Source organism: Anopheles stephensi, chromosome 2 (genome assembly GCF_013141755.1).
Source record: "Anopheles stephensi strain Indian chromosome 2, UCI_ANSTEP_V1.0, whole genome shotgun sequence".
NCBI classification, from domain to species: Eukaryota; Metazoa; Arthropoda; class Insecta; order Diptera; family Culicidae; genus Anopheles; species Anopheles stephensi.
This window is the reverse complement of record NC_050202.1, coordinates 22,303,655-22,330,405: the sequence shown is the minus strand read 5'-3', so window position 1 is coordinate 22,330,405 and position 26,751 is coordinate 22,303,655. Positions and strand designations below refer to the sequence as shown.

At 48.0% G+C, this 26,751-nt stretch overlaps 5 protein-coding genes across 12 annotated transcripts; 1 reads left to right on the top strand and 4 right to left on the bottom strand.

Moving 5' to 3' along the window:
* Positions 1-111: 111 nt before the first annotated feature.
* Positions 112-12,406, bottom strand: LOC118503692 (transcription factor GAGA-like). Of its 8 annotated transcripts, none has more exons than XM_036037241.1 (7): positions 12,294-12,406; positions 10,126-10,493; positions 7,057-7,338; positions 6,528-6,885; positions 6,296-6,448; positions 5,864-6,219; positions 112-5,281 (listed from the first exon to the last, which is right to left on the bottom strand). In XM_036037241.1, exons 2-7 carry the CDS (start codon positions 10,315-10,317, stop codon positions 5,129-5,131), a joined length of 1,494 nt encoding a protein of 497 aa, XP_035893134.1. In that variant the 5' UTR covers positions 10,318-10,493; positions 12,294-12,406; the 3' UTR covers positions 112-5,128. The 8 variants fall into 8 exon arrangements, with proteins under 8 accessions (XP_035893134.1, XP_035893135.1, XP_035893132.1 ...); XM_036037242.1 differs by having other exon boundaries at positions 12,282-12,300; XM_036037239.1 differs by lacking the exon at positions 12,294-12,406 and adding an exon at positions 11,979-12,064.
* Positions 12,407-13,367: 961 nt separating this feature from the next.
* On the bottom strand, positions 13,368-15,433 carry LOC118503694 (ubiquitin-like-conjugating enzyme ATG3). Its single transcript, XM_036037244.1, has 5 exons — positions 15,011-15,433; positions 14,801-14,936; positions 14,343-14,692; positions 13,984-14,270; positions 13,368-13,921 (listed from the first exon to the last, which is right to left on the bottom strand). Exons 1-5 carry the CDS (start codon positions 15,080-15,082, stop codon positions 13,759-13,761), a joined length of 1,008 nt encoding a protein of 335 aa, XP_035893137.1. The 5' UTR covers positions 15,083-15,433; the 3' UTR covers positions 13,368-13,758.
* A 274-nt stretch (positions 15,434-15,707) lies between these two features.
* On the bottom strand, positions 15,708-23,579 carry LOC118503691. Its single transcript, XM_036037234.1, has 5 exons — positions 23,253-23,579; positions 23,054-23,175; positions 16,949-22,987; positions 16,364-16,873; positions 15,708-16,278 (listed from the first exon to the last, which is right to left on the bottom strand). The coding sequence occupies exons 1-5, from the start codon at positions 23,277-23,279 to the stop codon at positions 15,969-15,971; spliced, it is 7,008 nt and encodes a 2,335-aa protein (XP_035893127.1). The 5' UTR covers positions 23,280-23,579; the 3' UTR covers positions 15,708-15,968.
* Positions 23,580-23,861: 282 nt separating this feature from the next.
* On the top strand, positions 23,862-24,638 carry LOC118507993 (54S ribosomal protein L12, mitochondrial). Its single transcript, XM_036047362.1, has one exon. The coding sequence runs from the start codon at positions 23,983-23,985 to the stop codon at positions 24,556-24,558; it is 576 nt and encodes a 191-aa protein (XP_035903255.1). The 5' UTR covers positions 23,862-23,982; the 3' UTR covers positions 24,559-24,638.
* A 42-nt stretch (positions 24,639-24,680) lies between these two features.
* Positions 24,681-25,644, bottom strand: LOC118507992 (eukaryotic translation initiation factor 3 subunit K). The gene is made up of 2 exons (XM_036047361.1): positions 25,459-25,644; positions 24,681-25,352 (listed from the first exon to the last, which is right to left on the bottom strand). The coding sequence occupies exons 1-2, from the start codon at positions 25,527-25,529 to the stop codon at positions 24,758-24,760; spliced, it is 666 nt and encodes a 221-aa protein (XP_035903254.1). The 5' UTR covers positions 25,530-25,644; the 3' UTR covers positions 24,681-24,757.
* Between the last annotated feature and the right edge of the window lie 1,107 nt (positions 25,645-26,751).

Below are 26,751 nucleotides of genomic sequence, written 5' to 3'. Positions count from 1 at the left end.
GCCCTTTTGGCCAGTCATGCCACTTTCTCAATATCATTGGCCCATCCTTTACTGGATCATAACGCGGGCGGCGCACATCATATCATTTTGTTTTATTCTTCATTATTCTTCTTTATTTACACACACACACACATCTATATTGGTTTACCACCACATGTTGCTCATCGTCGTTGTTTGCGCAGCCACAAACCCACCACAGGCCTTTTTTTTAATATACCTTTCGCTCCACCATTTTGGTGGTTTTTTTATTCTTCTGCTTCCGTCACGTCTCCTCCTCCTTCTAACGATATTTCAATTTATAGCTTACTTCATAAATTGTTCATAATTTAGGGTTTTTTGTTTTCTGATTCGTGTTAGTATGATTCGGTAGCGATTTTTTTTTTCTTCTCATCTTTCTCCTTTCATCATTCATTTAGTGGTTGTCGTTTTTTCTCCTGCGCCCTCCTCCCATTTAGCTTTTACTATTTAGAGAGGAGTGTGAACCTTTGTGAAATTGATCTACCCTTCCTCTCTGTTGTGTGTCTGTTGTGGTGGTTCGTACACCTCCTTCCTCTTACCCCGTTTTTTGTCTCACAATTTACCCCCCCCACGAGTTAGTAGTTTAATTTTGGTTGAAATTTTCACTAGGAATTGTTCGCTTTTCTATTCTTTACAATCAAATTTTTGTTTTTCGTTTATATATCTATATATATATTTATATAAAAAGAAAACGGGGGGAAACTTTCCGTCAAAGTCGAATAAGTTTGAGAGCAAGCAGACTGTCCATTTGTCTAAAGTTTTGTCTTATTTTACAGCATAGAGTTGATTTTGGAGATGAATTTTCCTTTTTCCGCGTGCGACAACGAAAGAAAGTAAGTGTGTGTATGAGTGTGTGTGTAATCGATCCTATTAATTATTAATTTTTTGTGATAAAAATGTGTTTTGCGACACCAACACCCCAACGCACTTGGCGAATGTATATTTATATTATTTTCATTGTTCTTGTTTTAAAACCTTTGAGTGATTTATCTGTTCTTCTTTTAATTTTTTTAGGAAAAAAAACACATCCTTGTATCGTGCGTGTGTGTGTGTGTTATGGTTTTACTTTTGTTTCTTTGTTTATACAGCTATGACTTACAACAACGATGCATTACGAGTGGTGATGAGTACAGGAGTGTGCTTGTGAAGAGTGTTTGTTATCTTCTTCTTCGGTTTTTCTTTTGCAGATCAAAATTCCTTTTTTCTTCGCAATCCGTTTTTGTTTGCTGGACACTTACTTATGCTTCTCTTTATGTGTGTGTGCAGGTTTTTGTTCCACTTTTTATAGAATTATTAAACTTTATAAATTTACTTTAGGAGATGTGTGCCGTTATTATACAGCAATGATGCGTGATTTCAGTATTCCTGTGTCACGTTTCCTTCATTTGGCGCTCATTGAGGGGTATTGGGAGTGTTTCATTTGTTTGTCGTGTAAAATCTGCGGGGATTTCCTACATCACCCACCACCACAGAGGGGTGGAGGGGGGACACATTGGCGAAGGCCTGCGAGATCACTCCATCGATGAATCGAGGCAGTGGAGAAGGTTTTTTTTGCAAGCCTCATTTTAAGTCCTTTTGCACAGCAAACTAATCCGAAACGTGATACAGTCATCGTACGTTGGTGGGAGGTTGTCTACCCGCAAAACAAGGATGAGGGAGATTTTCTTTTTCTTCTTCGTGGCTTTTTGGTGGCCATGTATGTGGTTCCGGGTTTCGCCGCTACTTGCTTGCTTGCTTGCTTCTTGCTCTGCACCCCCATCATAACCACCACATAACGCTACATACTATTCGCTAATGTTGTACTCTTTTGTTTTTGTTGCTGTTGTTGTTGCCATTTGCTTCTAATTGTAAAATTTTGGACAAAACACACGCACACGCACACTCGTTTTCACTCACACATTTCTTCACTTTATACGCTCACAATCATATCGGCTTACACTTGCACACTTGTGCACCTTCTTCTTTCTCGTTTGTGTGGTTAGAGGAGAGATATTTGCTCGGGAAGGAAAGGGTGCTCGGGAGAACGACGGGTGTTCATCACTATTATTAATATTGTATGTTTTGCATTAAACGCGATAAAATGACACCAAACATATATGTGTGTGTAATAATAGCTACTATTCATCTAACTCACCTCCCTGCTACTGCTGCGTCGAGTGTTCGAGCGTCAAAGACAGTTTCTTCAATGAACCACATTATTAGTATAGCTGCTGCGAAATCATCTACCCTTTTTCCCATGGGTAGATATTTAATTCTTCTTTTATCCATTTTTAAAATGATTTTCTTCCGTCTACCATTTTTTCCCCGTTTACCACTTGGTTTGTGGTTAAACTGTGTGCACAACAACGATCCATGATTTCCTTTTGCTTCCGCGGTACACGCTTACTCGCGCTTGTGCAATGGAGGAGTAACGAACAAAACCTAGGGAAATAATAATAAATTAAGCCATTTCTCACGCCTTCTTGCGTGTTTCGTTTCTAGAGTCCTCTGACCGCATAATGTCTCGCTCGAAAAAAACCCCACAAATGCTTCACGTGAAAAAAGCTTCAATATTAAACATATTAAGAGATTAAGGAAAAGGGAGACTACGTAGAGCAGGGACTAACTAACCAGTTGCGGGTAACAAAAAGGGAAAAGCCTTCCATTAATGGCATAATCTGTTAATTGAAATCAACCTGCAATGTTCAACATGCAAGGAAACAAAGCTGAGAGTATGGTGTGTCACGACTATCATGTGCGTAAAAAAAGGGTAAATGTTTGTTAAGGTCAATCTTGAATCCCTTCTTTAACATCCCAATCTGTACTGCTCATGGCTGAATACCATACCCACACGCACACACACACATCTGACTATTTGGGGCATTCATCTTAGCCCATTCATTCGCAGGATGAGAATATCGTACAGGCAAGGTACGACTATAATGCATAAAAAAAGGATGCCTTACTATGATGTACCATCGTTCATTACTCTTGCACAAAACGGAAACACATCTTTCCGAACCTCTCTCTCTCTCTCTCTCTTTCTCTTGCTGTGGTCGCTTTTGATTCGCCAACACCAAAATGCCTTCATTCGCTTCCCACTAACATTCATTGTTGCTCCACCAATATACAATCGATAACTGCCGAATTTACTACGCTAACGCTAATTGCCATTAAAAACGTCTGGGGGGGGGGGGGGGGTGCGCGATGGGTTTTTCTCTTCTGTATGTGTGCATACATATTAACTATATGTACAGAATTTTTATATTGGCAAACGGGGGGAACAAAAAAAAATGCTTAAAATAAAACATAGCTCTTAAACTATAGGCAAAAAAAGGAAACATTGTAAATCGATCGTCAACAACATTACATGTGTATATATGTATATGTGTGTATCCCTCTCCCTCTCTCTCTCTCTCTCTCTCTCTAGTGTTACGCGTGCCATACGGATGGAGTGAGTGGAAGTCTTAAGGATACAATGAAGGGAAAAAGTAACAGAAAAATTTGACAGTTGAATTTCGAATTCAAACACACCCTCCTCCTCCTCCTCCTCCTCCTCCTCCAATTGCACGGCACCGTTAAAAAGATGCATTTTCTTCCAAAATGCGCACTTTGTAACTTAAAGAACACATAAAACATAAGCATACCCACTCGGTGGAAGGGTACGGTGTTTGTGTACCGGGACCCCAAACTCCTCTTTCTCCCGTCCTTCGTCTGTCCATTCTTTCTGCGTGTGTGTGTGTGTGAGTCGAGCTACTAAATACAAATAAAAGTCTACAACACTAGGGCAAAAGTCTAACAAGTAACTACTAAAATAAATGAAAAAAGGGCGACGTGGTCGAAAACAAACTTACGGATGCTGAGGGGGGGGGAGGTAATTAATACAAAAACCGGGTCAACGTCCACCCAAATGACAATGAATGAAATGTACCTAGGTTTCACGCGTGTGTGCGCTTCTTCGGTTTGCCAGAAATCCGCAAAAAAAAAATCAGCTTTTCTCATTTCCTTCGGCCGATTCGGGTCTCGTACACCGTGAGTGGGTAGTAGCCTTCTGGTACGTTTAGAGGATAAAAAAGTGTTTGTAAGATGATGGCAACCCGGCATGATCACCGCCACCACCACCTCCTCCTCCTCCTCCAGCTTCACCACCTTCAAGCGTCACTTCTACACCGCCGCCGGCAGCATTTGCTTCCTCGGCTCGATCTGCGCCAGCTGTCCCTCCATCATGCCGTGGTTTGTTGCTACTACTACTACTACTACCAGGCACCTCAACGATCGTACTATCACCACCAGCAGCTCCACTAATTACCACATCGTCCTGCAAAACGCTACCGAGCGTCCGTCGCACAATTCGGCGCCGGCCGGACAGTGGCAAATCGGCCGTTACGAAGCTAATGCCCCCGGTGTGATGCGCTGCATTGCGCGAGCTATTCCCCCGTGCCGTCGTAACGGTGACGACCGTTGAACCATCGAACTGCTGCACAATTTCTTCCTCCTCCAGCTCCTCCACCACTCCGCTCAACTCCTCCACATCGTCCTCCTCCACCACGTGATGTACGTGATGCTGCTGCTGCTGCTGATGATGATGATGGTGATGGTCGTCCGACATATTCGGCTGCTGGTGTTGCTGCTGCTGATGGTGGTGATCGTCTTCGTCCACCTCCAACGAATGCTGCAACTGATGATGGTGATGATGGTGCGAGTGATGATGGTGAAGAAGCAGTTCCTCCTCATCGTCCGTGGTGGCATCGATGATGACACCGTCCGTCGTATCGCCACTCACATCGCCGCCCACCATCATCTCGTCCGCTTGCCGTACTACCGAGGCCGCATCCATGACGATCTCCTGCACGTCGTCGTCATCGTCCTCCTCGACCTCCTCCACATGGTTTACCATCGCACCTCCAACACCACCAACACCACCACCAACACCGTCATCATCTTCCTGCAACACGATCGCTCCAACACCGTGCTGTTGTTGGTGCTGGTGCTGCTGCTGTTGCTGTTCCACCACCTCGCCCGTTTCCTCCTCTATTTCGACGTCGACACCGCTGTCGATGATGCAATCGTAATCGACACCCTCCACTATCTCATAAACGTCGCCCTCTCCGTTGTCGACGTCCGCATCGTTCTAAGTTAGGCGATTGGTGGTGTCCGTCCGACGTTCCTCTATCGTGTAGACGGTGTTGCCGACGCGGAACAGCTCCGTGTGGGGACGTAGCGTCGGCTCGTGCGTTGCAATGATACCGGTTTCGATCGGTTCGCCAGTTCGGATCAGTGTAGCCTGGAAGAGAGAGAGGAGAGAGAGAGAGTAGAGAAATAAAAGGTGAGTCAAAATCTCTGCTTTAGTAAAACTTTTCTTTTTCATCAGGATTAATCAGAAAGGAAGGACCCCTTACTAGTTCGGCAAAAATATTCTTCTAAGCGTTTGATAAGCCGTCTTTGTCCATCTATCTCCAACTCCGTAAAACAATTTGTCTTCGTCAATGTCTTATTAACTGAGCCGCAGCGTCTCTAATCCTTGCCTCTTTAAATGTAAATGTAAATGGCCTGTTTACAAACACTAATCTTTGCCTTTCTGGCGAATGCATCATATGATCAACTGTGCTATCGTTACTATGCTCAAGTAGGCTGTGACTTCAGATGTATTAGCAGTGGAAACACGACACGAGCCAGGTCGTTCCCTTCCTCGTAAGTTTCTTCCGTAGCGATATGAAAGCTAATAGAGTTTTTGTAGAAGAATCTTCCTTACATACACAGGATCGTTAATAGCGTTAACGATTCGTAGAATTTATGGTGGAAGTACTAGCTATAACTATAGTAAGGGTCCAAGATCAATGTGGCGTATCCCGTTGGCGATGCTTACCTGATTGAGATTTCCAATTGCGAGCTGGTGGCCATCGAGCGTTTGAACCTGTGCAATCGAGAGCGATGTGGTGCCGTCCGCATTTTCGTGCTGCGTCACAACGTGCTGCTGTCCGTTGGCGGCTGCCTGCTCGATCTGCTGTGCCTGGGCCTGTGAAACGGTGACGGATATCGTGCCGGTCGTATCGATCGTGTTCTGCTGCTGCTGCTGTGCCTGCTGTACCTGTTGCTGTTGGGCCTGCTGCTGCTGCTGTACGACTTGCTGCTGAGCCTGTTGTGCGACCTGATCACCGGTTACCGTTATGGTGCCTGCGTTTGTGCCGTTGCTTCCGTTTGCCTGATTTGCATTTGCTTGTCCTGGGGAGTGAAGTGACCAACAAAAAAATGATTTGGAAAAATGGACAACAATCTCTTTACTGCTCATAAAACATACCTTTCTTGCTCTTTCGAACGCGTTCCTTCTTAACGCCGGGTTTCTTGAAATGTCTCAGTTCCAGATGCCGACGCAGATTCCTAGACTGTCTAATCACGGCCTGACAGATCGGGCAGGTTGCCGGTTGCTCCGATTGAGATTTGCTCTTGATCTCTAAAAAAAGGGTCGTACATGAACATTAGATCTCCATCTCATTTCATAACCGAGGAGTGTTGTTGCGCAGCACACTTACTGATGATGCCTTCCTTGGTGTCTACCGTGGTACCGTCAGCGTTCGCTTCCTTCTTGATGTCCTTTGGAACGGGCGCAGCTTCATCCGGATTGTTCACAATAACCTGAATCGTTGTACCATCGTCGTCCGTCTTCATAACCTTAGCCGCCTGAGTACCACCGGCACTGTTGGTTGCCGCTCCAGTTTGTCCTTGGTTACCGGTCTTCTTTGTACGCTGCTTGCGCTTGCGTGTTGGCAGAAACTGGCTGATGACATCCTTTGTAACCTCATCCGACATCTGATCCGGGGTGATCGTTTCAATAACCTGTGCCTGTACCGTTTGTGTGGGTCCGAGTGTTGTGATCAGTTCTTCCGTTGTCTGTAACAGCAGATGGAGGAAATAGGACTCAAGTTAACGAAACTGGCTGATGGGGCTTTTGGGATAGGATTTTTCTTGCAGCTGCTGCAGCTCTCGTCCGCGCTATCCAAGCGTATGGCAGCAACAGTCCAGGATTGGCATGGGTCCCATTGGAAGTGACAGTTTACTCACGCAAACATTGTTAGCCACATCGATCACCGCCTTGACGTGATTCTGGGGCACCAGTGTCGGGTGCAGCTGGATCGAGGTGGTGTACGTCGTGTTGTCATCCTTGTGCGAGACGGTCTGCGGCGCTAGGCCCTGGATGTTGAGGCAGTGGGCCGCCTGCAGCAGCGAGGGAAGCTGCGAATGGTCCACGCTCACTTCGCCCCGGTACACGAACTCGAGCAGCGCCTCCAGATCGTTCGCATTGACGCCGGCCAGCATAACGACGGGATGCTTGCATGGTGTGTTCTGTAGAAGAGTCAGAGAAGCAGAGTGTAGAAGCATGTGAGTGAGAGAGCATTCAAAACACAGAACACGAAGGAGATGTGGCGTTCGCATCAAAACAGAGAGTTGCACCAGCCGTTACACGGTTGTACGGTTGCGGGTAGAGCAGAGATCATGTTTGTACGTTGGGACAACCGCCCAACCAACCCACCCACCATTATCGCGCATCATGCGGAAGAGAGTTGTGGAGAAGGAAGGGTGGTAGGGACGGATAGGGGTTAATTTCCCGCCATACAATATTGCTCGAAGAGGCAAAGAGTACTACGCACCGCCATCGGAGAGACATACGGCGGATGCAAGAGGCGAGCATCGGTGAGCATAGCGGAGAATGGGATAAACTCACGGAGAGAAAGCGAGAAAGCAACACAAACGGATGAGAGGGAGAGGAAGAGAAAGGGAGCGCCAGTTTGATATGTTTTATGAGAAAATGTTTTATCGATTCGCACACTTCTACTGTCCCTGATGACAACATAAACCCCGTTGCTCGTTCACCCCCTAATACACTCTAGGCCTCCTTTCCGCCGAGGAAATCCTGGGTGTTTATTGTACTCATGTCATCTTCTAGCTATGGTTGCTGTGTTTTTCTTTTTCGTCAGAGTAGAAATACGCTTTGATGTACGGGCATTTTCATTTGCCGTCGCATTGCGCAGAATCGTCGGAAACTCTGGCAGCGGTGGCGTCGCGTTGTTTCCCTCACTTTGGAGCGCTCGAATGATGGTGGGGCCGCGGCAAATCCATGCCAACTGTGCGCATTTCGATGGTGTATTATATCATTTTCAATATCTGAAGGATCTGGTTAAACTGCCAAACATCAATTAATTTAAAATGGAGGCACCGACTTTCTGTAATAATTGACATTGAGATGAAATATAGAAATTACAGCCTAGTTTTAAAGTGCAAATCTCAAATTGCAATCACACATTCCAGGACACCTAAAAACCGCCTCCCCCATCCTCATGCTCATCCTATCCCCTGCGCACCTCCCCTAGAGCAATACTCATTCACAAAAAAGCGTTGTTTGTGATGTTTTCTTGTGTGCACACACCAACAAAAAAAAAATCAAAACAGAGCAAACTCACATCTATTCTCTTGATTGCGTATGTGCACAGGGCAGGCAAGTTCCTCCTCACTCAGCCTCATCATTTATTGAGCGAGATCATCCCGGCGCGCGCGGAATTCTTTCTGCATCTCCGAGAGTTTGTGGAAAGAGGGCGCGCGCACACACACATACGCATACAGACAGCATAGAGCATGAGAAGAGACTCTTCTCTATCTCATTCTTATTATCAATGCCGTGGGTCGGTGGGCTACATTTTCGCCTTCCCACTTTTGAGTACGTTTGCATGGGAATGCGAACCGGCCGAGCCGAGTGTCGAGGGTAACGAGAAGAGAGGTTTTATGCTTGTGGTTCATTTTCGCAATTTTCTCTGTTTTGCTTGCTCTTGCGATGCGAGATTTCCGTGATGCCGGGAGTCACGGTCGGGCAGAAGCAAGGTAGGAGAAAAAACATGCAATCTGACAACCACCCATCAACCCCAGATTCGTCGTTGCTGCGTTTCGAACAACATTAGCATGCGGATAAAAAAAAGTGATGAGTTGGAAAGAGGACGACCACCACCGATGACAACCGCATTGGAAAATGAATGTAGCATAGGCGTTGCTAACCGGTGGCGTGTTTAAAAATAGCATTAAGCGCATAAGCTCGTAACACTTGAACCATGAAGAAATAACTGAAACAGATTTTTTTAAATAAAAAATATTAAACAAAATCGGGACCTTAAATACAATTCAATTCGGTTTTATAATTACAACTCTTCCTCTCGTCCTCTACCAAGACTCTAAAGAAATTCTCTTTCCATTACGAAAAAACCCGCATGGTCTGGCAACACTGCCGCGTGCCGGTTCATGGGAGACTATACGAGCAGCGCGCTGACGTTTCCCACACACCGTTTCAGCGCAACGAACAGAAAAAAAAATTCTCCACGCGCTCCCTTTCTCTCTCTCTAGTGCTGTTGCTATGCTCCGCTAGTCTATTTCATCGCATCCGCACACGCATCGTCCGAGCGTTCGAGAAACGAGTGAGAAGGAAAGAGAAATCCCATCTCGTATCTCATCACAAAAAAGGGAAACCGAGAGAGAGACTACTTTTCACTGCACGGCGATGTGTCGATATTTTCACACATAATAAAGGCGACATCTTTCAAACAATATTTTAATGTAACACACAGTAAACGAATGCTGAAGATATTAAATACTTCTGGCAATAGAAAAATCAGCCCCAAAGCTATATTTTAGCTAGTTTACGGGTACGACAATTCCCAAAATAAAACATCTCATATCTTTTCTTCTCACTGCGCTCGCTGTTCTGCTTGCTCACTACTGGGAATGGAGATGACGGATCCGATATTTTACTCTTGCTTTCTCGCTCTCTTCTTTGTGGGTATACACACACTCTTGCACACAGTAGTGCACTTTTTAGTATTCTTTGTACCGTAACTTTAAGAGCAAAAATACACATCCGTGCGCCCTCTTCTTCTCTTGCCCAATTCTTCTCACTCTGACGTGGGCAGTGAGATTCATTGTACGTACTCTTCCTTCTCACTTTTATAATACTCACACCACCTTTTTGCGCTCTATATTTAACTAAAGAGACTTTCAAACCTCTTCCCCCCTTTCCTGCTTTTCACACCCTTTCACATCTTTCCACACACACACACACACACACATTCACGAATGGACCTCAAAACCTACCTTCAGCAGATCCAGCAAAAAGGGACTGGCAGCACACAGCACTATTTTGTGGGCCGGAAAGCTGCGGCCACCGGCGGCCAGTGTGACGTCCACCAGATCGCCATGGCACCGGAGCAGCTGGACCGCGGACACCAGCGAGGTCCCGTAATCACCCCAGGTCAGGCTGTACAGTGAGTTGATAGGGAGCGACATGACGTTCACTCCGGAGTGCTCCTCACTCTCACTCACTCTCACGCACTACACGCTAATCTCAACACACACACGCACAGAATTCACACTCTTTCTTTGGCCCAGACTCGCCTTCCCGTGTGTCGCTTTTTCACTTCACTTCAATCTGTAATCACTGTTTTCCCACGTCAGACGCGCACCTAGGACGTAGAAAAGAACACGTTTTCGCGTTTTAATTTTCGCCTTCGTTTGCTCACTCACGCCTAAATATTCGTCCACCACCAACACACCACAAACGACAGCTTCTCAACACCGTCGTCGTCACCAACAAACACACTTGCTTCTCGGATATTATAATATAAACACACACAGTTATAAACACACACAGCTCGGATATTATATTTCGAAGGCCCGAAAAAGCACAGGATGCTTTTCACGATATTGCCATTCTGGCTTGGCAGACAAACGGAGCAATTCTACCTACACCACCCACGGATTCACGATTTCTGTGGGTACCAAAGCACGGATTTTCTCGATTTTTCCTTTCACCAACAACAGAGCGCAGCAGAGCAAACCAAAGCAGGCAGCGAAAGAAAACTGCACACACACCAACCACGCACACACACGCACGGTCGTTCACGCACACACTCGGTTGCTCGCTTTAGACGCGTGTGTGCCCTACACGGAGGGAGTCGTTGTCCTCCTTTCTTCTTCCACCTTGCTTGGGGACTTGGCCTGACTTCTGGGCGACCCGGTAAGGAGGGGGCCAGCACTGTGGCAGTCAGCAAGAGGGAAGAAAAAACTTCCAAGAACGCGCGCGTATACACGCACACACAAACACACACCCGTGTACACACTGCTTCTCAGATCTTGCCTTCGCTTTCTCACTCGTTCTCACCTGCTCACTCTCACACAACGCACTACGCCAACGGTGCGCTTCTTTTGCTCATTCCACAGCGAAAAACTGAAGAGGACTCACGGCGTGTTCTCGACCACCACCGCTCCTGCACACCGCACGCACGCACCTACCTACCCACACACACACAGTAAGGCTCACAATAGGCCCGCTAGCAATAGAAAAAAAACACCCCTAGCTCACGGAACACAATCGCGCGCCCGCAGTGTGTTGTTGTAGCTCCGGAAAATCGACCTGCTCGCACTACGCTCACGAACAATATGGCGACGCTCGCTCGCGCTCTTCCCTGTCGAGCGAATCTCCCGGGGAATTTTTTCTTTCTATACGCGCGCGCGCACACACGTTTGTGTGTGTGTACGTCTCTTGATGGTGCGCTCTCGCTTCCTCTCTCTTACTCACACGTACGCGTACTCTCGCTTTCCCGCAGCAAATGCTCCACGCAGGCGAATAATGCTCGCGCAATTCCACCGTGTACCACCAGCAGCAAGGAAAAGTTCCCTACAACCAAAGAAAAACCTCCGACCAGCGGCTCACGCCTTCTCTGTTTGCTACCGCACGCTCTCACCCTTTCTCTTTTCTACTCTAGGCGAACCTGCACCGACGACTGGGCAGGCATGCACAACCAGCAAAGTGTATGGACGCAGCGCTCGCCCGCACACACATCGGTGCAGAAATAACTCTCCAGGAATAACGGGAACACGGGCGCGACGAGGAAGGGGGGAGGGGGGGGCACTTTTCCAGCAGCGGGAAGAAAAGTGGGAAAACGTACCGGAATTGTTTCCACGTCGCCGTTGTCGTTAACAACGCAAGGCTAAAAAGGGCACATGTTTCCCAACCCAAAGACACACGACGAAGCTGTCAAAAAGCACAGAACAGAATAGAATGCAAGAACAAGAAGAAGAAGGGGTGGGTGGGTGGAGAAGTACGGGTAACGTTGACAACACACACCGAAACCGTAGTTAACAAATGGCGGACGAATAACTGTACAGTACTAAGATACCCTCAGAAGGAGGAATGTTAGTAACATTTCCCTGCGGACGACTCAATTTCCCGGCCAGCACTGTTTACCCACCCTCCAACGCACCTTTCTTCCCTTACGATAGGACTAGGCGTTCGAGTACTCCGGAGCGCGAAACCGCGGTTTGTTGTTATCGTTTGTGTCTGCTCTGTTTGTTGTTTGGCGGTGCTAATTCTACTACACACATTTAGTTCTCTAACACTTTTTTTTCTTTCCTTCTGCGTGTTTACAACCGTTTTCCTCCCGTTTTTCTCTTCGCTCTTGCTCACACTCTCTTTCTCTCTAGCACTGATTCTTTTGTCTGAATGTCTCTCTGTATGCTGTTCGCCCAACTAACCACCCCCACCACCGCCACCCATACATTCCACAGCACACCACGTACGTACGCACGGGATCAGCTTCTCTTGCACGCGGTGGAATCTCCACAACACCCTTGCAACACTCTTATTTCTTATGCTCCGCGCGTTCATGTTTCGCCGCACCAGCAACCGTGCTGGTTCTGCAGCCGCTATCGGTTTCTCGAATTTTTCAAAACTCTCGTGTGCTGATGATTCTCTCGATATTTACAACGCCTCAGCGGCCCTAACTGCCGATACAGACGGGCAGGAACGGTTTAAAGCATCACAGACGACCCCGACGATGGGACGGATGATGACGTGGTTTCTGCTCGGGTGCTTACTGCGATCATCGTGGGTTCGAAGAACAGCCGCCTGGCATGGTAACTACGTAGCAACGAAGGTGTTGGGAGGGTTTTTTCCAAGCTGTTTGCATGTCCTGGCATGCTGCGATCGTTTCGGTTCCGATAACCGTAGTAAAGTAATCGGCTCGGCGTACAGAAGCTAACAACACGATCCGATATTGAAGATCTCTGTACGTAAACATAAGATCCGTAGCTATGGCCTCCAGACCATGGTACTCAAAATGGCCTACAAGTCTTATGCAATGTATGGCACGGAAAATCATCGTAAGTTGGTTCCGCAACATCTGTAGCTATTTTGCGTTGATTTCAGGATTAGTTTCCGGCAGCCAAGATTCTGTGATATACGTAGATCATCTTCTGTGAATGTAAAGTACCGAACTGCTATTAACAGCTCATAGCGCCAAAATATCCTTCCCGCAAATACAATAACACACATCGGGTGCCTTTTTCCTGCTAAAGCAGCATATCGCATCTATATATTTCGCCTGCTTCACTTAACCATAGTCTTTATCCTGATAGCCATAACTGTGTAACTGCCGGGGAGGGGGAACGAGTTTAAATATCATTGTGGGACGTTCAGTTCAGATGCGTAAAACAGGGCAGTAAAGGAACGAAAAAAAGACACGGACACACGAACGCTAAAACGCAAAACACGTACACAACGAGGTAAAAAGGGACCAAATTAAACAAAATATCGACTGTGATGGATCAAACTTAAAACACGAACGCTGGGGTTTAGCTTTAACAGCCCCAAACAGTTAGCTAGAAGAAAAGCCATTTGCCAGCCATTAGTCTGCCTTTCCTCGCCCGCAAAAAAAAAAATCCGTCGCCTTATTTGTGGTTGGTAATGTTGAAGTTTTGCGTAAAATCGTACTCGATCGTCGGTATGACGGTTTGGACAAACTTCAGGAAGATGATGAGATACATATGGACGCCCAGTTCGCCGCCTCCTTCCTCCACGGTTTGGATGATTTTCTTCATAATATCTGCGTGCCTGAAAAGAATGCAGCAAATTAAGACCAAAAAAGCGGGGAATGGAAAATCACATTTACTCACTTGCACGGATGTACCGAGGCCATGTTCGGACCGGGCAGATGGGGATGCGTTTCCATCGTGACCGTTTTCTTGGCATGATCCTGACTGACGTCATCGTACATCTGCTCCACGCTTAGCAGCTTCCGGTTTTCATCGTACCCGATCACCCACAGGCGGGGCGTTTGGTAGTATTTGTCGTACGTGATGTGAAGATCGTATGTTCTGGTGCGCACCACCGAATCACCTTCCGCCTCGGTAGGAGCGGCTGGTTTAGGCTTCTCGTTCGGTGCCGGCAGTAACGCATTTGACTAAGAAAGGGAAAGATCAGCGTCGCCACATTAGTGAAGAAAGTGCGCGGTTGCGAAGGCATTCTTTCCTACCGGATCAACGGTTTCCAGCAAACCGCTCTCCTCGAACTCATCCATATCGATTGCCGCTCCATCCTCATCATCATCGTCATCGCCACCATCCCCACCGTCACCATCGTCAAGATTTCTCGGATCATCCATATCGGCCGCCGGTTCGTCCTCGATCCGTGAGCTGTCCAGCTTCATTTCACAAACCTTCTCCTCCAGCCCAGCACTTCCAGCATCGTCCGGATTGTAGTGGTGTGTCTCGACCCATCCACCGTCCGCATCGTTCTCCTCCACCAGGTTCTCCTCACCGACAAACTCGATCTGTTTACAGCGCCGCCGGCATGGTACGTTGCGCGTAATCAGAAATTGTTTATCTGCAAAACAAAAAACACACACAACAACAACAACAAAACGGGTAGATATGCGCTTTTAGTATCTTTTTCCATGGGTCGTCAGCTGATTTTAACGCCATCGGTCGTCACCTTTCGGGAGATAAGGCTTTATTTTGCTCTCATCCCCCACCGCCCAGGACCAGGTTGGACAGTGGTGGGTAAGATGATCCCCGGCCGCAATAAACTCTTCCGGCGTTAGTACGCCCGTCTCGCGGAACTTGGACTCCTGGTTGGGGTGAGAGAAACAAATGGGAAACTTGAGAAACAAAGAACGTGTTTCGCTCGCCCACCGGGACATACCTTTAGCACGGGCGTTAAATATTCGGCGACACCAAGCGCCGTGCCCTTGACGGAATTCAGGACATTCTGCATCCTTGCTCACCGACACAGCGAATCGATCAATGAGCGGAGAACCGTGTTCACAAAGGAAAGTGCGTAAACCCCGTCCTCGTTCGGGCAGGGAGACACGTCCGTACCCGAGACACACCAACCACGGACGTAGAGAACACGGAACGGAAACCCGGTAAAGTTTTATGCAACTTTTACGATGGTCTGTTAAAAGGATAAATATCTTCACACGGCAGATGCTATCGTTCGGATGGTTCTATCGTTTGTTTGCAGAAACTTCGCTATACATTCTATTTATCCTTTCACACTACATTTCTGCTCGCTCTCTCCCGATTTGTTGTGCGTTGCAAACGTCAAACGGGTCGGCAAAACGTCAAAGTGACGTTTCTAGCCGTTGCAATGTTTTCATTTTTCTTTAATTTGAAAATCATTTTTATTATTTTTCAGGAAAGAACGTGGAAAAAAGATTAAAATTTCAGCTTCTTCTTTTGCACTCTAACCCCTAGAAGTCTTTTGGTAAGCCATTTTTAAAACTTCCGTGACTTTACGGTTTTACGGCCGGGTCGGATGAGAGGCATGAGACCTTCGCCCATGTTGCGAATTAGAATTGATAATTAAATAATTTAAAAATGCCAAACAATAATGCATAATCGCAAGTTTACATTTAACCATTTATTACACAGTCGATAAAACGAGACTATACTGCTACACCTACGTCACCGATCGATTCCACATTAAAAATAAAACAAACAAGCACTTACTTAACTATAGTTGTGGATAATTTAGCTAACGTTGATTGAGAATCCCAAAAAATAAAAAAACGAACGGTTAATCTACAATTCACTTACTGCTGTGTTAAATTGCATTCTATGTAGGATTCACTAGAAGCGAACTGCCCCGCAACGGGGGGTTACGATTCGTACTGCTTTGCCACGTTCCATAGTAAACACTCCAGAAACATGAGGCCCGCTTTATCGTTCGTCCCAACGCCCTGCATCACAAAGTTACCACTACCGGAAGCGACCGAATGCTGGTCAGCAGCAGCGCTGGGTGCAGTTGGTAGCAGCTTGCCCGGGTCTGCTACGGGCCATTTGAAGCTCACTCCCGACGCACCGATGCTTCCGATCCAGTTGAAGTGTACCATCAGTATGTTCGCCTCGATTTTTCCATCATCGAGGGTACGGTGGAAGCACTTCTTCACACAAAATCGTTCCATTTGACTGTATAGGGAGGAAGGAAAAAAAAAACCATTTCTGTTTAGAGAATTTGCTCTTTTGTTTTTAAAGGAAACAGTTTTCTACTTACGCATCGTAACACAGCAAAGCTTCGTTGTTGCGGATGATCGTCAGCAGCCGATTGACAGCGTCAAACACCCGCTGCAGGAGCTCATCGAACCGATGCCACAAACCCATCAGCGACGCAACGGTACGGTACGTTGATCGGAGTGTCCGCTCGGTCGTTTCCTTCGCCAGCCGCATAAACTCGATGTGCGCTAGCAGCAGCTTCGGTGAGTGGACATACTCTTGCTGACATTCGCGCACCTGTATCCGTTCCAGGCGCCAGTTTTCCGTGATGCTGCCGGGCGCTGGGTTTTTAGTGCGTGGTGGCGCCAGCTGTATCGAAAGGACGAAACTTCGAAGGGTACGGTGGCGGAGCAGAAGCAGACCGTCCAGTTCCTCCGAACAGTCCAGCAGCCAGTGCGAGTGCGGATCGGTGGAAAGCTTATTCGCAATCAGCTGAGTGATACGTGGGATTCGTGGCATTGGAGCGCCTGGCGGAGGACTGCAGTCGACGTACGATTCTTCCGATAGGTAGCTATAAATAAGAAAGAAAGTTATAATAACTTAAGGGCACTACTAAGCAGCCATCTTAAGAACTCAAAACACACACCTTCTTAAATTTTCCGCCAAAAATACCAGACTAGGCGGCTCAGGGTAGTGTCCGCTGGCGGTCGTCCTGCTTCTGCGTCTCGATACATCCTCCCTGCTCAGCTCATCCTGCACAAACAGGAAGCTTTCATCCAGCTTTCCCCGCAGCAATCGCCAATTCAACTCCTCGATCTGTTCTTCGATCGTCAGCCTTAGTTTCTCCTCGGTACGTTCCTGCTGCTGCTGCTGCTCAGACACCTTCGGTATACGTTGCTTGATCGTTTCAAACTTACTGCACCACCGGTTCCACACCGAATCCGTCACCTCCTGATGGCGCTTCAGCTCTCGCTGCAGCCGGCAAATGCACTCGGTCTGCATACCACAGCACGGATGCTGTACGATCGGATTCCGCTTCTGCCGGATTTTATACATAATTTCGCTGGCAATGGTCGAATCAAGCGCAGCAGCATCCTCGTTCGCTGCCCGATTGTTGCAGTTCAAAATTCGGTCCAACATTCCACCACCTTTGGCAGCGAGCGGTACTCTCGGTGGTGTGACAATGAGCGAATCCTCATCGCTAACCGAAATGCATTCCGAAACGCACGCGTCCTCTTCCTGATGCGTCGGTTCTGGCAGTTCGTCCGGTGTGAACGACGCTTCCTCATTACCCGAATCGAACGTGTCGATCGTCAAGTTGGCAAAGTTTTTGTAGTACGATAACTCCGTAAGCTTGCACACCGGTATTGGTGGTGTTGGTCGCGATAGAGGTGGCGTTAGGGATTGCCCGTCCGGTATATGCTCATCCTCGTCCTCCAGGTGCATTTCTTCCGTCAGGGAGGTACACGGAAGGTCCGATTCGTCGTCTAGCAAGTTTTGCTCTTCCATCGCAAACACCGACGGATCGTGAATGAGTGTCTCGCGCGCAGGAGCGTGCGCTAGCGTATGTCGTTCTTCTTTTACGATGACTTCCTCAATGCTGGCAGGTTCCGGTTCAGGCGTTGGTGAGGGATGTTCAACCGCAGCAGCAGTATTCCTGGTGGAGCCAGCCATTTCCACTTGAGCTTGATTTTCAAACGAAGTTCGAGGACGCTTCTTAATCGGTCCTTGTGGCGTATGCTCCACATCCATGCGTAGCGATTGTCGCAGGTTGGTCATTTGTAACGGATCCACCTGATCACCCTCGGTAGGTCGGCTGACGAGAGGTGAGTTCAGGACTTGCGCGTGAACACGTTTACTTGCAGTAGGTGGAGCGCTGTAACCGGTCTGCTCCAGCTGTCCCACATCGATAAACTTCATCGTTAAATGGCGCGATTTCGTCAGCGATAGTGGATCGACCGCAGCATCATCACCTTCTTCCGCATCGTAGAATTCATCGTCACTCGGTACGTGGTTTGGTCGGGCCGCTACAAAAGCCATCGTCTTTTGATGACCCACCGACGCATCCGGCCCATCCTGACCGACGCGACAGATAACGGACACCGAGTTGCTCTGCTCTTGGAACGATGCAGACGGAAACGGTTCCGGAACTTCGCGCAAGCTCATCATACCACCAGCGGTAATGTTGCCAATGTACGGGATCGCTAGCTCTGGTTGCATCGTCGAGATGGACATGGAGATGTCAGTAAGGTCTTGTACGTTGAACGCGCGTGAATCGTTTCTGGTGACGGATTTCCTTTCCGCTGTTGGAGATAGCTGTGGACCATATTCCGGAAGACTGGGTTTCCTAAAGTCGGAACCGATATCAAGCGACGGAAAGGTGGAGAAGAAGGCTCGCTTTGGTAGGATTGATGCCGAGCGAGGAACACGATCTTCCGTCGATTCACGAGGTAGCATCGATAGTGCGTAGGACTGCTCCTCTTCCTCCTCCTCCTCCACGTCCATATCTTGCGAAATTAAAATTGTCTGACGAGCCGTACGTCGGTGCGCGCTTTTAACGCTGACTTCCGGCCCATTATGTGGGGGGAGTGTTTCTTCCATCGCTCTTGTAGCATTGTGGATGGTTTCACGGTGAGAAGATGGTGGTGGTTCCGGTGTTCCTGCCAAAGGTGGCGGTGTCACAGTCCCTCCGTCAACAGCCGTCAAATCCATACATGCTGGTTGATGGATCGTTTGTCTGCTTCTAACTGCTTGCGAAGGTTTGTGCGGCTTGGAGACGGCAGTCGTTAGCTCCATTGTTTCATCCGTGCCGTACAGTGGCGTACCTTGTTCGTGTGACAGATGGCAATCGATTGCGGGTGGATGTTCGGCAGGACACACGATAGTGGGCGATTCTTTCAGAGTGCTTCCTCTTCTGCTAAACGCTTGTCGGACGTATTTTGTATCACGCTCTACCCGGATGTTCTCCGGAACGATCGTTTCATCCATACAATCGTTGCTTTTGCGCTCAGCGGACATCTTGGCGCGATGTCCTTGCTTCAATCGTGCGTAATCGAACGGTACCGTTTCCTCAACCATTGCCGCTGCTTCGTAAATCGAGAGCCGATTATGAGGGTGCTTTTTCGTGCTCGCTTCTACCGCACTAGTGGCACCGTCACTGAAGAAGATTGTTCCCCTGGTGGTGGTGGTGGTGGTAGTAGCCACAATAACTTCCCTTTCCAGCTTCGGATCAGTTGCATCACTCTCGAGCACCGATATACCTTCCATGTCGATCGGATCGCTCTGTTTAGCAATTCTTTGCAAATCGGATGTTCGCAAACCACACGATTCTTGGGTTGTTTTGGACTCTTTCGGTGTAGCTGTCATCTCTTCCGGGCAATAAACGGTCTTTCTCGCGTTGCGTCCTTGTGCTGACTTTCGGAAATCATCCCCGACCGGTGGTGACATATGCATGGCAGAATCTAGCTGTGCGGTGGAAAACGGTACTTTCGCTGGCAAATTCATCGGGCACATTTGATCCGGTGGTGTTATCTGATCGTCATTAGACCCGGACTCATCCACCATTGCCTCTACACGGTAGGATGAAAGTCTCGAGCGAATGACCGACCTCGAAAGATCTACCTCCCGTTCGCATGCTTTCGAGAGGCGTGTAGAATTGAAGGCTTTTTCTTGCAAAAGATCCATTTGATGTGCAGTGGAAGTAGTTGTAGCATGGGATGACTCGTAATGTTCCAAAAATGTGTTGTAGTTTGTAATATCGTTCGGCGCTTCGATGTCCATAGCTTCTTTCAGGTGTATGGTTTGCCGCGGTTTGCTTTTTGGTTCTTGCATCGTAACACTTTTGGCTTGTGTATCAGTGACGGGCGGCACCTCTTCCCCGCCGCTTTCGATCGATTCTCGTCGCGGGGAGGAATAATTGCGCTCGCCTGCACAAACATTCGTAGCGTTCATGGCTTCATGCTCGTACACGGACAGTCTCGATTTCAGCTGGCTCATCATATGGACAGGCGGATTCACTTCAGCTGCCCAATTCGAACGATCGTCGTCAGCCTTCGTAACGTCCATATCCTCCCGTTCGTAGATGGAATATCTCGGCTTGTCTGGAATGTCCTGCATATCCTCTCGCAAATAGGTCGTCAGGCGAGGGATCCTTGACGTTGGGTGTGATTTTTGAATGACGGGCACCTCCGTTTCTTCAGTCTGATGGGTTTTTTGAAGTTCCATGCACTCTTGCAGCTCGCCATGCCCGATCGTATCCATCCGCACGCACCGTGCTGGCTCCACCTTGCTTTCGTCCATTGCCTCAGTGGCGTGCATTGTGTGTCGGACCGCTCTAAACTGCTCCGGCAAGTCTTTCAATTTCTCCACCAAAGTTAGCTCCATTGCTTCCGCATTAAAATTACTCTTCCGGGCATTTGTTCCACCGCTTTTCTGCGCACAATTGTCCACCGTAGGGTTTTCTTCTTCCATTGCACGCACAGTATGTATCGTTCGGCGGTCTGGGTTTGTCGCCAGAGGGCTTTTACTAGTCGTCTCTTCCGCTATGGCCATATTCTCCTCCTGCACCACGGTTTGACGACAACTAGACACTGGAGGACGAGCAAATTTCATATCCACCGCACTATTACCACGTGTGGCGTGAATCGAAAGCTCATCCACGTTCCGGCCGTAAACGACGCATGCCACCGTAGAAGATGCGCTACCAGCTTTGGTTTGCGTGGTGGTTGCGCACACATCCATCGTCATACTATCATTACAAACAATTGTTTGCCGAGCGGGATCAGTTCTCACGTCTTCCTTCATTCGGTCCAAAGGATACACAGTTTTCCGATAGTTATTAAGCGCTGTTTGGGGTGAATGTGGTGGGGGACAGCATTCCGCGGAGGATTCATCGATCGGGACGGTTCCGAGAACGGTGGCACGTTTTACCAGCCTTCCCGTCGTTTCATCCAGTATTAATTCCTCCTGCTGTCCATAGTCGGTACGCCGCGTAGTAGCAGTGTGGGCCGTCAGCTCCATCTTGTCATTGCACAGAACGGCTCCACGATGCTGTCTCGGCAACTCATCCACACGATCCTCTAGTTCAATATCGTTGGAAAGGAAAACCGTTGATCGACCGGGCTGTCGTGGTTGCTTTGGAGATTCTACCATGTCAACGGTCGTTCGCGAATGAATCGAAGTAACCGATGATGATGATGGTTTGCACGACTTGTGTTCTCCTCTCGTTGAAACGTCCATATCCACAAGCGATTTTTTACAGCCAGCCTCAGCTTCAGCCCGATCTTCGCTGGTAATTGCTTTCTGCCGGCTTAACGTCCGACTGGGTCGATCGGATTCGTCTTTCGAGTCTTTTTGCTTCCCGCTAGCGATCTCGAGCATCATTGCAGGTGGCAGCGTGGGACGTAAAATTCTTGGTTTAACAACGACCGGCACCTCGGGTGAGCTGGGTCTTCCATGCATGCTCAACGAAGACAATCCAAAATCGATCGTTAACAACTCCCGTTTACCTTCTACTGATGATTTGTCCGCCCCGATCTTTCCCTGCTGATCAGAAGAGCCGGTTTTGTTTGTGCTTTCTTCCTTCCCTCTAATATCGTTCAAAAGTGAAAGATTATCGAACGACAGGCTATCGCGCTGTGCGTGTCCTTCCAGGGGGGAAGATATATCTGCCGGCAGTGTATCCTTTTCCTGCTGCCTAACACCTATTGGCGTTCGGTCGGCTTCAGCATCCAGATGCGACTCATCCACACAGGGGCGCTGGTTGGATGGTAAAAATGATGGTCTAGCACGCGCCAGCGCGTTTGTCGGTATCGTTGTCGTTGTCGATTCGTCCAGGTCCATATTGGCCGCCTTCTGAATTGATTCGTTCGAGCACGATTGAAGCACCTTCGTCATGGCGTTTGTAAGCGCGATCGTCGTATCCACGTCGGAACTAACGTTTCCCACATCGGCGCCATCACGCGTATGCGATAGCATTCCCGGACGATACACGGTATGCGGATGCGAGTTCCACGTTTCCGACACGTCGCTGTTGGAACTACGAAGCGTTTGACTCCCAGTGTCGGATGGAGCGGTGTGCCAGGATGGTCCAATCGATGTTTTTTGCACGTCCCGCTGATGATTCGCGCTTTGCGAGGCATCCGCATTCAAACGCGGAACATCATTAATCTCCACAAACATAGCTTGCTTGGGAAAGGTGTAAATCATCTTCCGTGGCGATTTGGAGGGCGATGGCAGGACGTTCGGCTTGATCGGGCTTATATCCATCGCCTGCACTTCGGTGTCGTCCGAAACCTGTAAACCGTTCAACTTTATCCTTACGCTACCGGCGACCGGAGGCACGGTAAACGGTTCCACCAGCAACCGCTCGGTTGTGTTTAGGCTTTGCGAGAAAACGGCCGACGTTTCACTGCGTATTTTTCGCCGTTCGTCATCCGCTATCGTGATCGATAGATCCCAGCTGGTGTTGGTGCTGTTGATTGAACTACGCCGCAACGAATCGTCCCCCACTGTGGCGGGCTGGTTTAGTGATCGATTTTCCTTGTTCTGCTCATCGGCCGTTATGCTCGGGGAGGTGCTATTGGCTAGTGTAGCATCGTCCAGCCCATTGGAGGGTGTACCGTCGGTGGAAACTTCGTACGAATTGCCCCAGATAGTGTCCACATCTTCGCCGACGAGAAATTCCCTTAAAACGAGTAATGTAACGTAAGGTAACACTGCAGACACGTGCACCTAAACTTGTTCTACTCACTTGACGGATTTTTTACGGTTAAATTCTATCTTTCTACTGCTTTTGAACACACTCGACAATGATGCCACCGGACTACTAGCACGCCCATTGGAGGGTGGAAGTGTTTGCTGTTTTTTCAGGATCTAAAAAAACAAACATTCGTGCATTAATAGTTCCACATTGGCACTGTTTAAGGCACTTTTGCAAAACACACGCTTACAGATGATCGTTTTCCTCTCGAGCTCATGCTTGCTGTTTTCACGCAAGATCAACAACGGGCAAGCACATCAACAGACGCCAACAACCGAACAACAAGCATCACACCGAAGCCAAATGCAAATCACAAAATAAAGCGCACTAAGGGTTGAAATTTTGACGCACAATTCACTGCAACTGGTTTTCCGTAATTTGCCTGTTGTTTCGAATCGGGTTTCAATAGTTTAAACGCAATATTTTCTTTAAAATTCACTAAAAATCCTCGTTTGGTACAGCGCGCATACACACACACGGTTCATAACAACGCGCAGAGAAATTCGTTGCAGCACGTTGACAGTTGGCAGTTGCTTTGAATTTGGACCGAACCGGTTCGAAACCGGTTGCATCATTTCGGTTGACAGAAACCGGTAACGGTAATATTTGAAAATTGTAATTTTAATCGGTTGAAAGGGGTGTTAAACCTGTTTTTAGTTTCAATTTGATGTGGTTTTAGTTAAAAAGTGCAGTGAAATGTTTTTAAATAGGTGATATGTAGCAAATATTTTATGAAAAAATTACCAAAAAATATCATCAAATTCGTTGACAGTTAGTGCTGGCAGCACGGCTTCAGTTACGTCACAGCTGTCACAACACAACCTGGTTCGCGTGCTGTGGGTAGAAAAATCGGACCATCAGGGACTATCCTTATTTTTTACTCAATTTTCCGCCGGAATATAGCCTACACAGCAAGGAAAATGATTGCCCTAAGGACAGTTGGCCAGCTTTCCCGCGTTACTTCCCTCACTCGTCACATAACTACGAACACCGTTCGACATGCGGAAGCTGCAGTTGCGTCGGCCGGATCGGCAAAGCTCACGATACCGGTGCCGGAAGGTACGGAAAAGCCGGCCGACCCGAAGCTGGTGTCCATCGTCGACAGTATCGCCCAGCTAAATCTGCTAGAAGTGTCCGAGCTGAGTACGTTGCTAAAGCGCAAGCTTAACCTACCCGATACGGCCATGATGCCGGCCGGTTTTGGTGCATTCGCCGCTGGGGCTGGTGGTGCTGCACCGGCTGCAGCGGACGAAGAGGAAGCTGCCCCGAAGGTGGTCAAAACGACGTTCAAGGTGAAGCTGGTCAAGTTTGACGAGAAGCAGAAGGTGGCGCTGATCAAGGAGGTGAAGAATCTGCTCGAGGGCATGAACCTGGTGCAGGCGAAAAAGTTCGTCGAAAGTGCGCCGACCGTCGTGAAGGAGGACATCCCGAAGGATGAGGCCGAAAAGCTGAAGGAAGCGTTTACCAAGGTGGGAGCGGTGATCGAGATAGAGTGAAGCGGGACGCGTGTTTGTACAATTAGCATTTAAGCCGGTTTAGTTGATGTAGGATTAAATAAACGAATAATCCACACTAATGTGTTTTCCTTCAAGATGCATCATTGCACAAGCCGTTCGCGTTACGAAGAGAATAGTTGGTTGTTATTTATTTCTTCTTCGCGCGATATTCATTCGCAACCTTCCGCATTACACCATCTTACAAGCAGTTGGCCATCAACGGGGCCAGATTATCAAACTCAATCTTCTCGTTAATGTGCTTCGTCTTAATCTTATCCTCCTGGGTGGCGATCGTGACCAGACCACCTTCCTCCTTCCAGCCGTACTGCTTCAGCCACGACCGCAGCACGTTCTCCTCCACATTGCCCAACAGTCGCATCAGATACCCGCGGTCGATCGTCTGGAAAGTGATGCCCACAACGTGACACACAAACTTCCGGATCGAATCGTAAAAGCCGTTGATCTTCTGGAAGTTTTCCGGGTGCTGGTTGACGCGGGACCAGAACAGCGAGAAATCACACTTTTCCAGGATGTTTGCCAGATAGATGATTTCCTTCACCGTTTCATCGTTCATCTGTGCCGGTAGCAGCAAACACTTGCACAGCACAAAGTCCGTGTGCGGGAAGTTGGTCAGCGCCTTCAGCAGGATGATGTACGTAATGTTCTGGTTCATCAGGTGTGGATTGAACTGGTACAGCTTCAGGCAGGCCAGGTTCGCCTCCAGATCGTACTGGTTTTCGCGGGCCTGCTCCTCGACGTACGCTTCGATTATTTTCAGGTGCTCCGGGTTGTATCTACAAAAGGCGATGGGAAGCGAACGGGACGGGAGAACAATCAGCAACGTAAACAATCCGAGCGTGCAGGTTAGGGTTGCCCCATTGCTCAGCGATTTACACTCACCGTTCGATACTTTTCAACATTTCCTGAATCGGCATCACCTTGCCGTCCTCCATTTTCACGTAATGCACCATGTTTGCGGTGGAAATTTAAGGGGTTTTGTTGAAAAATATGGAATTAACAACGTTTACCACACCGGACGGTGAACGCAACAAAACGCGAGAAGGTGACGTTTCGCTTGACAGCTTGCTTTTGACGAAAACTGAACGAACGACCAACTTAACGAAGAAATTCAAAATTCACGACGACGACGCAAAACAACACCCAACCGTCATATGCGGAAGCTTTTACCGGGAGTAAAACAGGTGTTAAATAGAGGGGTTTGGATGTTTTTGACAATTGTTTATTATAAATAAGCATTTAAGAAGATGCTCTCAAATAATCGAAACCTCCATTAGCTTGTTAACAATTTTATATATTTTTCTTCCGCCGCCGTAGCTCGAGCTTCTTTCCAAGAATTGGGATTTGACCACCAAACGCAACTCTTCCCCAGGAATCAACAACCGGACCGGAATTTCTTCTTGGTAGGCACGTGATGCAAATGCAATTTGTGGGATTATGCTAATAGCAGCTCAACTGTGAAAATCGATTAGCTCCACAAAACAATAAACAACCCCACCTTACCCGAAGAATGGTGCAGATCAGTGGATAGAAACGCTCCCCTCCCCCCAATCACCAGACAGTTACGTTCTCACGGGCAGGACGGTTTTGGCTTCTCTAATTGCGTTTAATATTCCAACTAAACATTCTCCGTTCGAGTGCGCTTAATGCTCATCAATCAGTGGGCTTGCAGGAGCAGCTTCCAAGAGTTGAGCTGACTTCTGCTTGAAATGCTACATCGAGATCGATAATGATAAGTGAACCGGATATTGACCTAATTAACATGCATTAGACAGGAAGCTAATGGTGGTGGTGGTGGTGGTGGTGGTGGTGGTGGTGGTGGTGGTATGTAGTGTTTGATTAAAACAATCAAACGCCATATTTACTAGCCACGGTAAACATTTCGCTGGTGAGAAGTTAAGGATGCAAGAAGATGTTCCTCGAATAAGGGCGGAGATAATAATTCGTGGAAAAAAACTTTTTCAGCAAGCTCATAATCTTACCCTTGATTGAATGCTAATCCAGTGGAACAAGCTGAAAATCCTACATCAGTTGCGTCCTGATGCCACATTAAGCCACATTCGATTCCGATCCTTCCGTACCATGTCATGTGGTCAATGTTTTGCTCCTGATGTTATTGATGATTTAGGAAATTCTTCTTACTCCGAGTCGGTCCCCATGGGAAAGGAGAGCGGA

Bases quoted from the DNA above. Each gene is read 5' to 3' on its own strand.
- LOC118503691 (XM_036037234.1), bottom strand. From the start codon at position 23,279: ATGAGCTCGAGAGGAAAACGATCATCT. The intron at 23,176-23,252 runs GTAAGCGTGTGT...TTGTTTTTTTAG, and splicing joins CGAGAGGAAAACGATCATCT to ATCCTGAAAAAACAGCAAAC. The intron at 16,279-16,363 runs GTAAGTAGAAAA...CTCCCTATACAG, and splicing joins GCTTTGCTGTGTTACGATGC to TCAAATGGAACGATTTTGTG.
- LOC118503694 (XM_036037244.1), bottom strand. From the start codon at position 15,082: ATGCAGAATGTCCTGAATTCCGTCAAGGGCACGGCGCTTGGTGTCGCC. The intron at 14,937-15,010 runs GTATGTCCCGGT...CACCCCAACCAG, and splicing joins ATTTAACGCCCGTGCTAAAG to GAGTCCAAGTTCCGCGAGAC. The intron at 14,271-14,342 runs GTAGGAAAGAAT...TCCCTTTCTTAG, and splicing joins TGCTGGAAACCGTTGATCCG to TCAAATGCGTTACTGCCGGC.
- LOC118507992 (XM_036047361.1), bottom strand. From the start codon at position 25,529: ATGGTGCATTACGTGAAAATGGAGGACGGCAAGGTGATGCCGATTCAG. The intron at 25,353-25,458 runs GTGAGTGTAAAT...CGCCTTTTGTAG, and splicing joins ATGTTGAAAAGTATCGAACG to ATACAACCCGGAGCACCTGA.
- LOC118507993 (XM_036047362.1), top strand. From the start codon at position 23,983: ATGATTGCCCTAAGGACAGTTGGCCAGCTTTCCCGCGTTACTTCCCTC.
- LOC118503692 (XM_036037241.1), bottom strand. From the start codon at position 10,317: ATGTCGCTCCCTATCAACTCACTGTACAGCCTGACCTGGGGTGATTAC. The intron at 6,220-6,295 runs GTATGTTTTATG...TTCACTCCCCAG, and splicing joins CGTTCGAAAGAGCAAGAAAG to GACAAGCAAATGCAAATCAG. The intron at 5,282-5,863 runs GTAAGCATCGCC...TCTCTCTTCCAG, and splicing joins CAATTGGAAATCTCAATCAG to GCTACACTGATCCGAACTGG.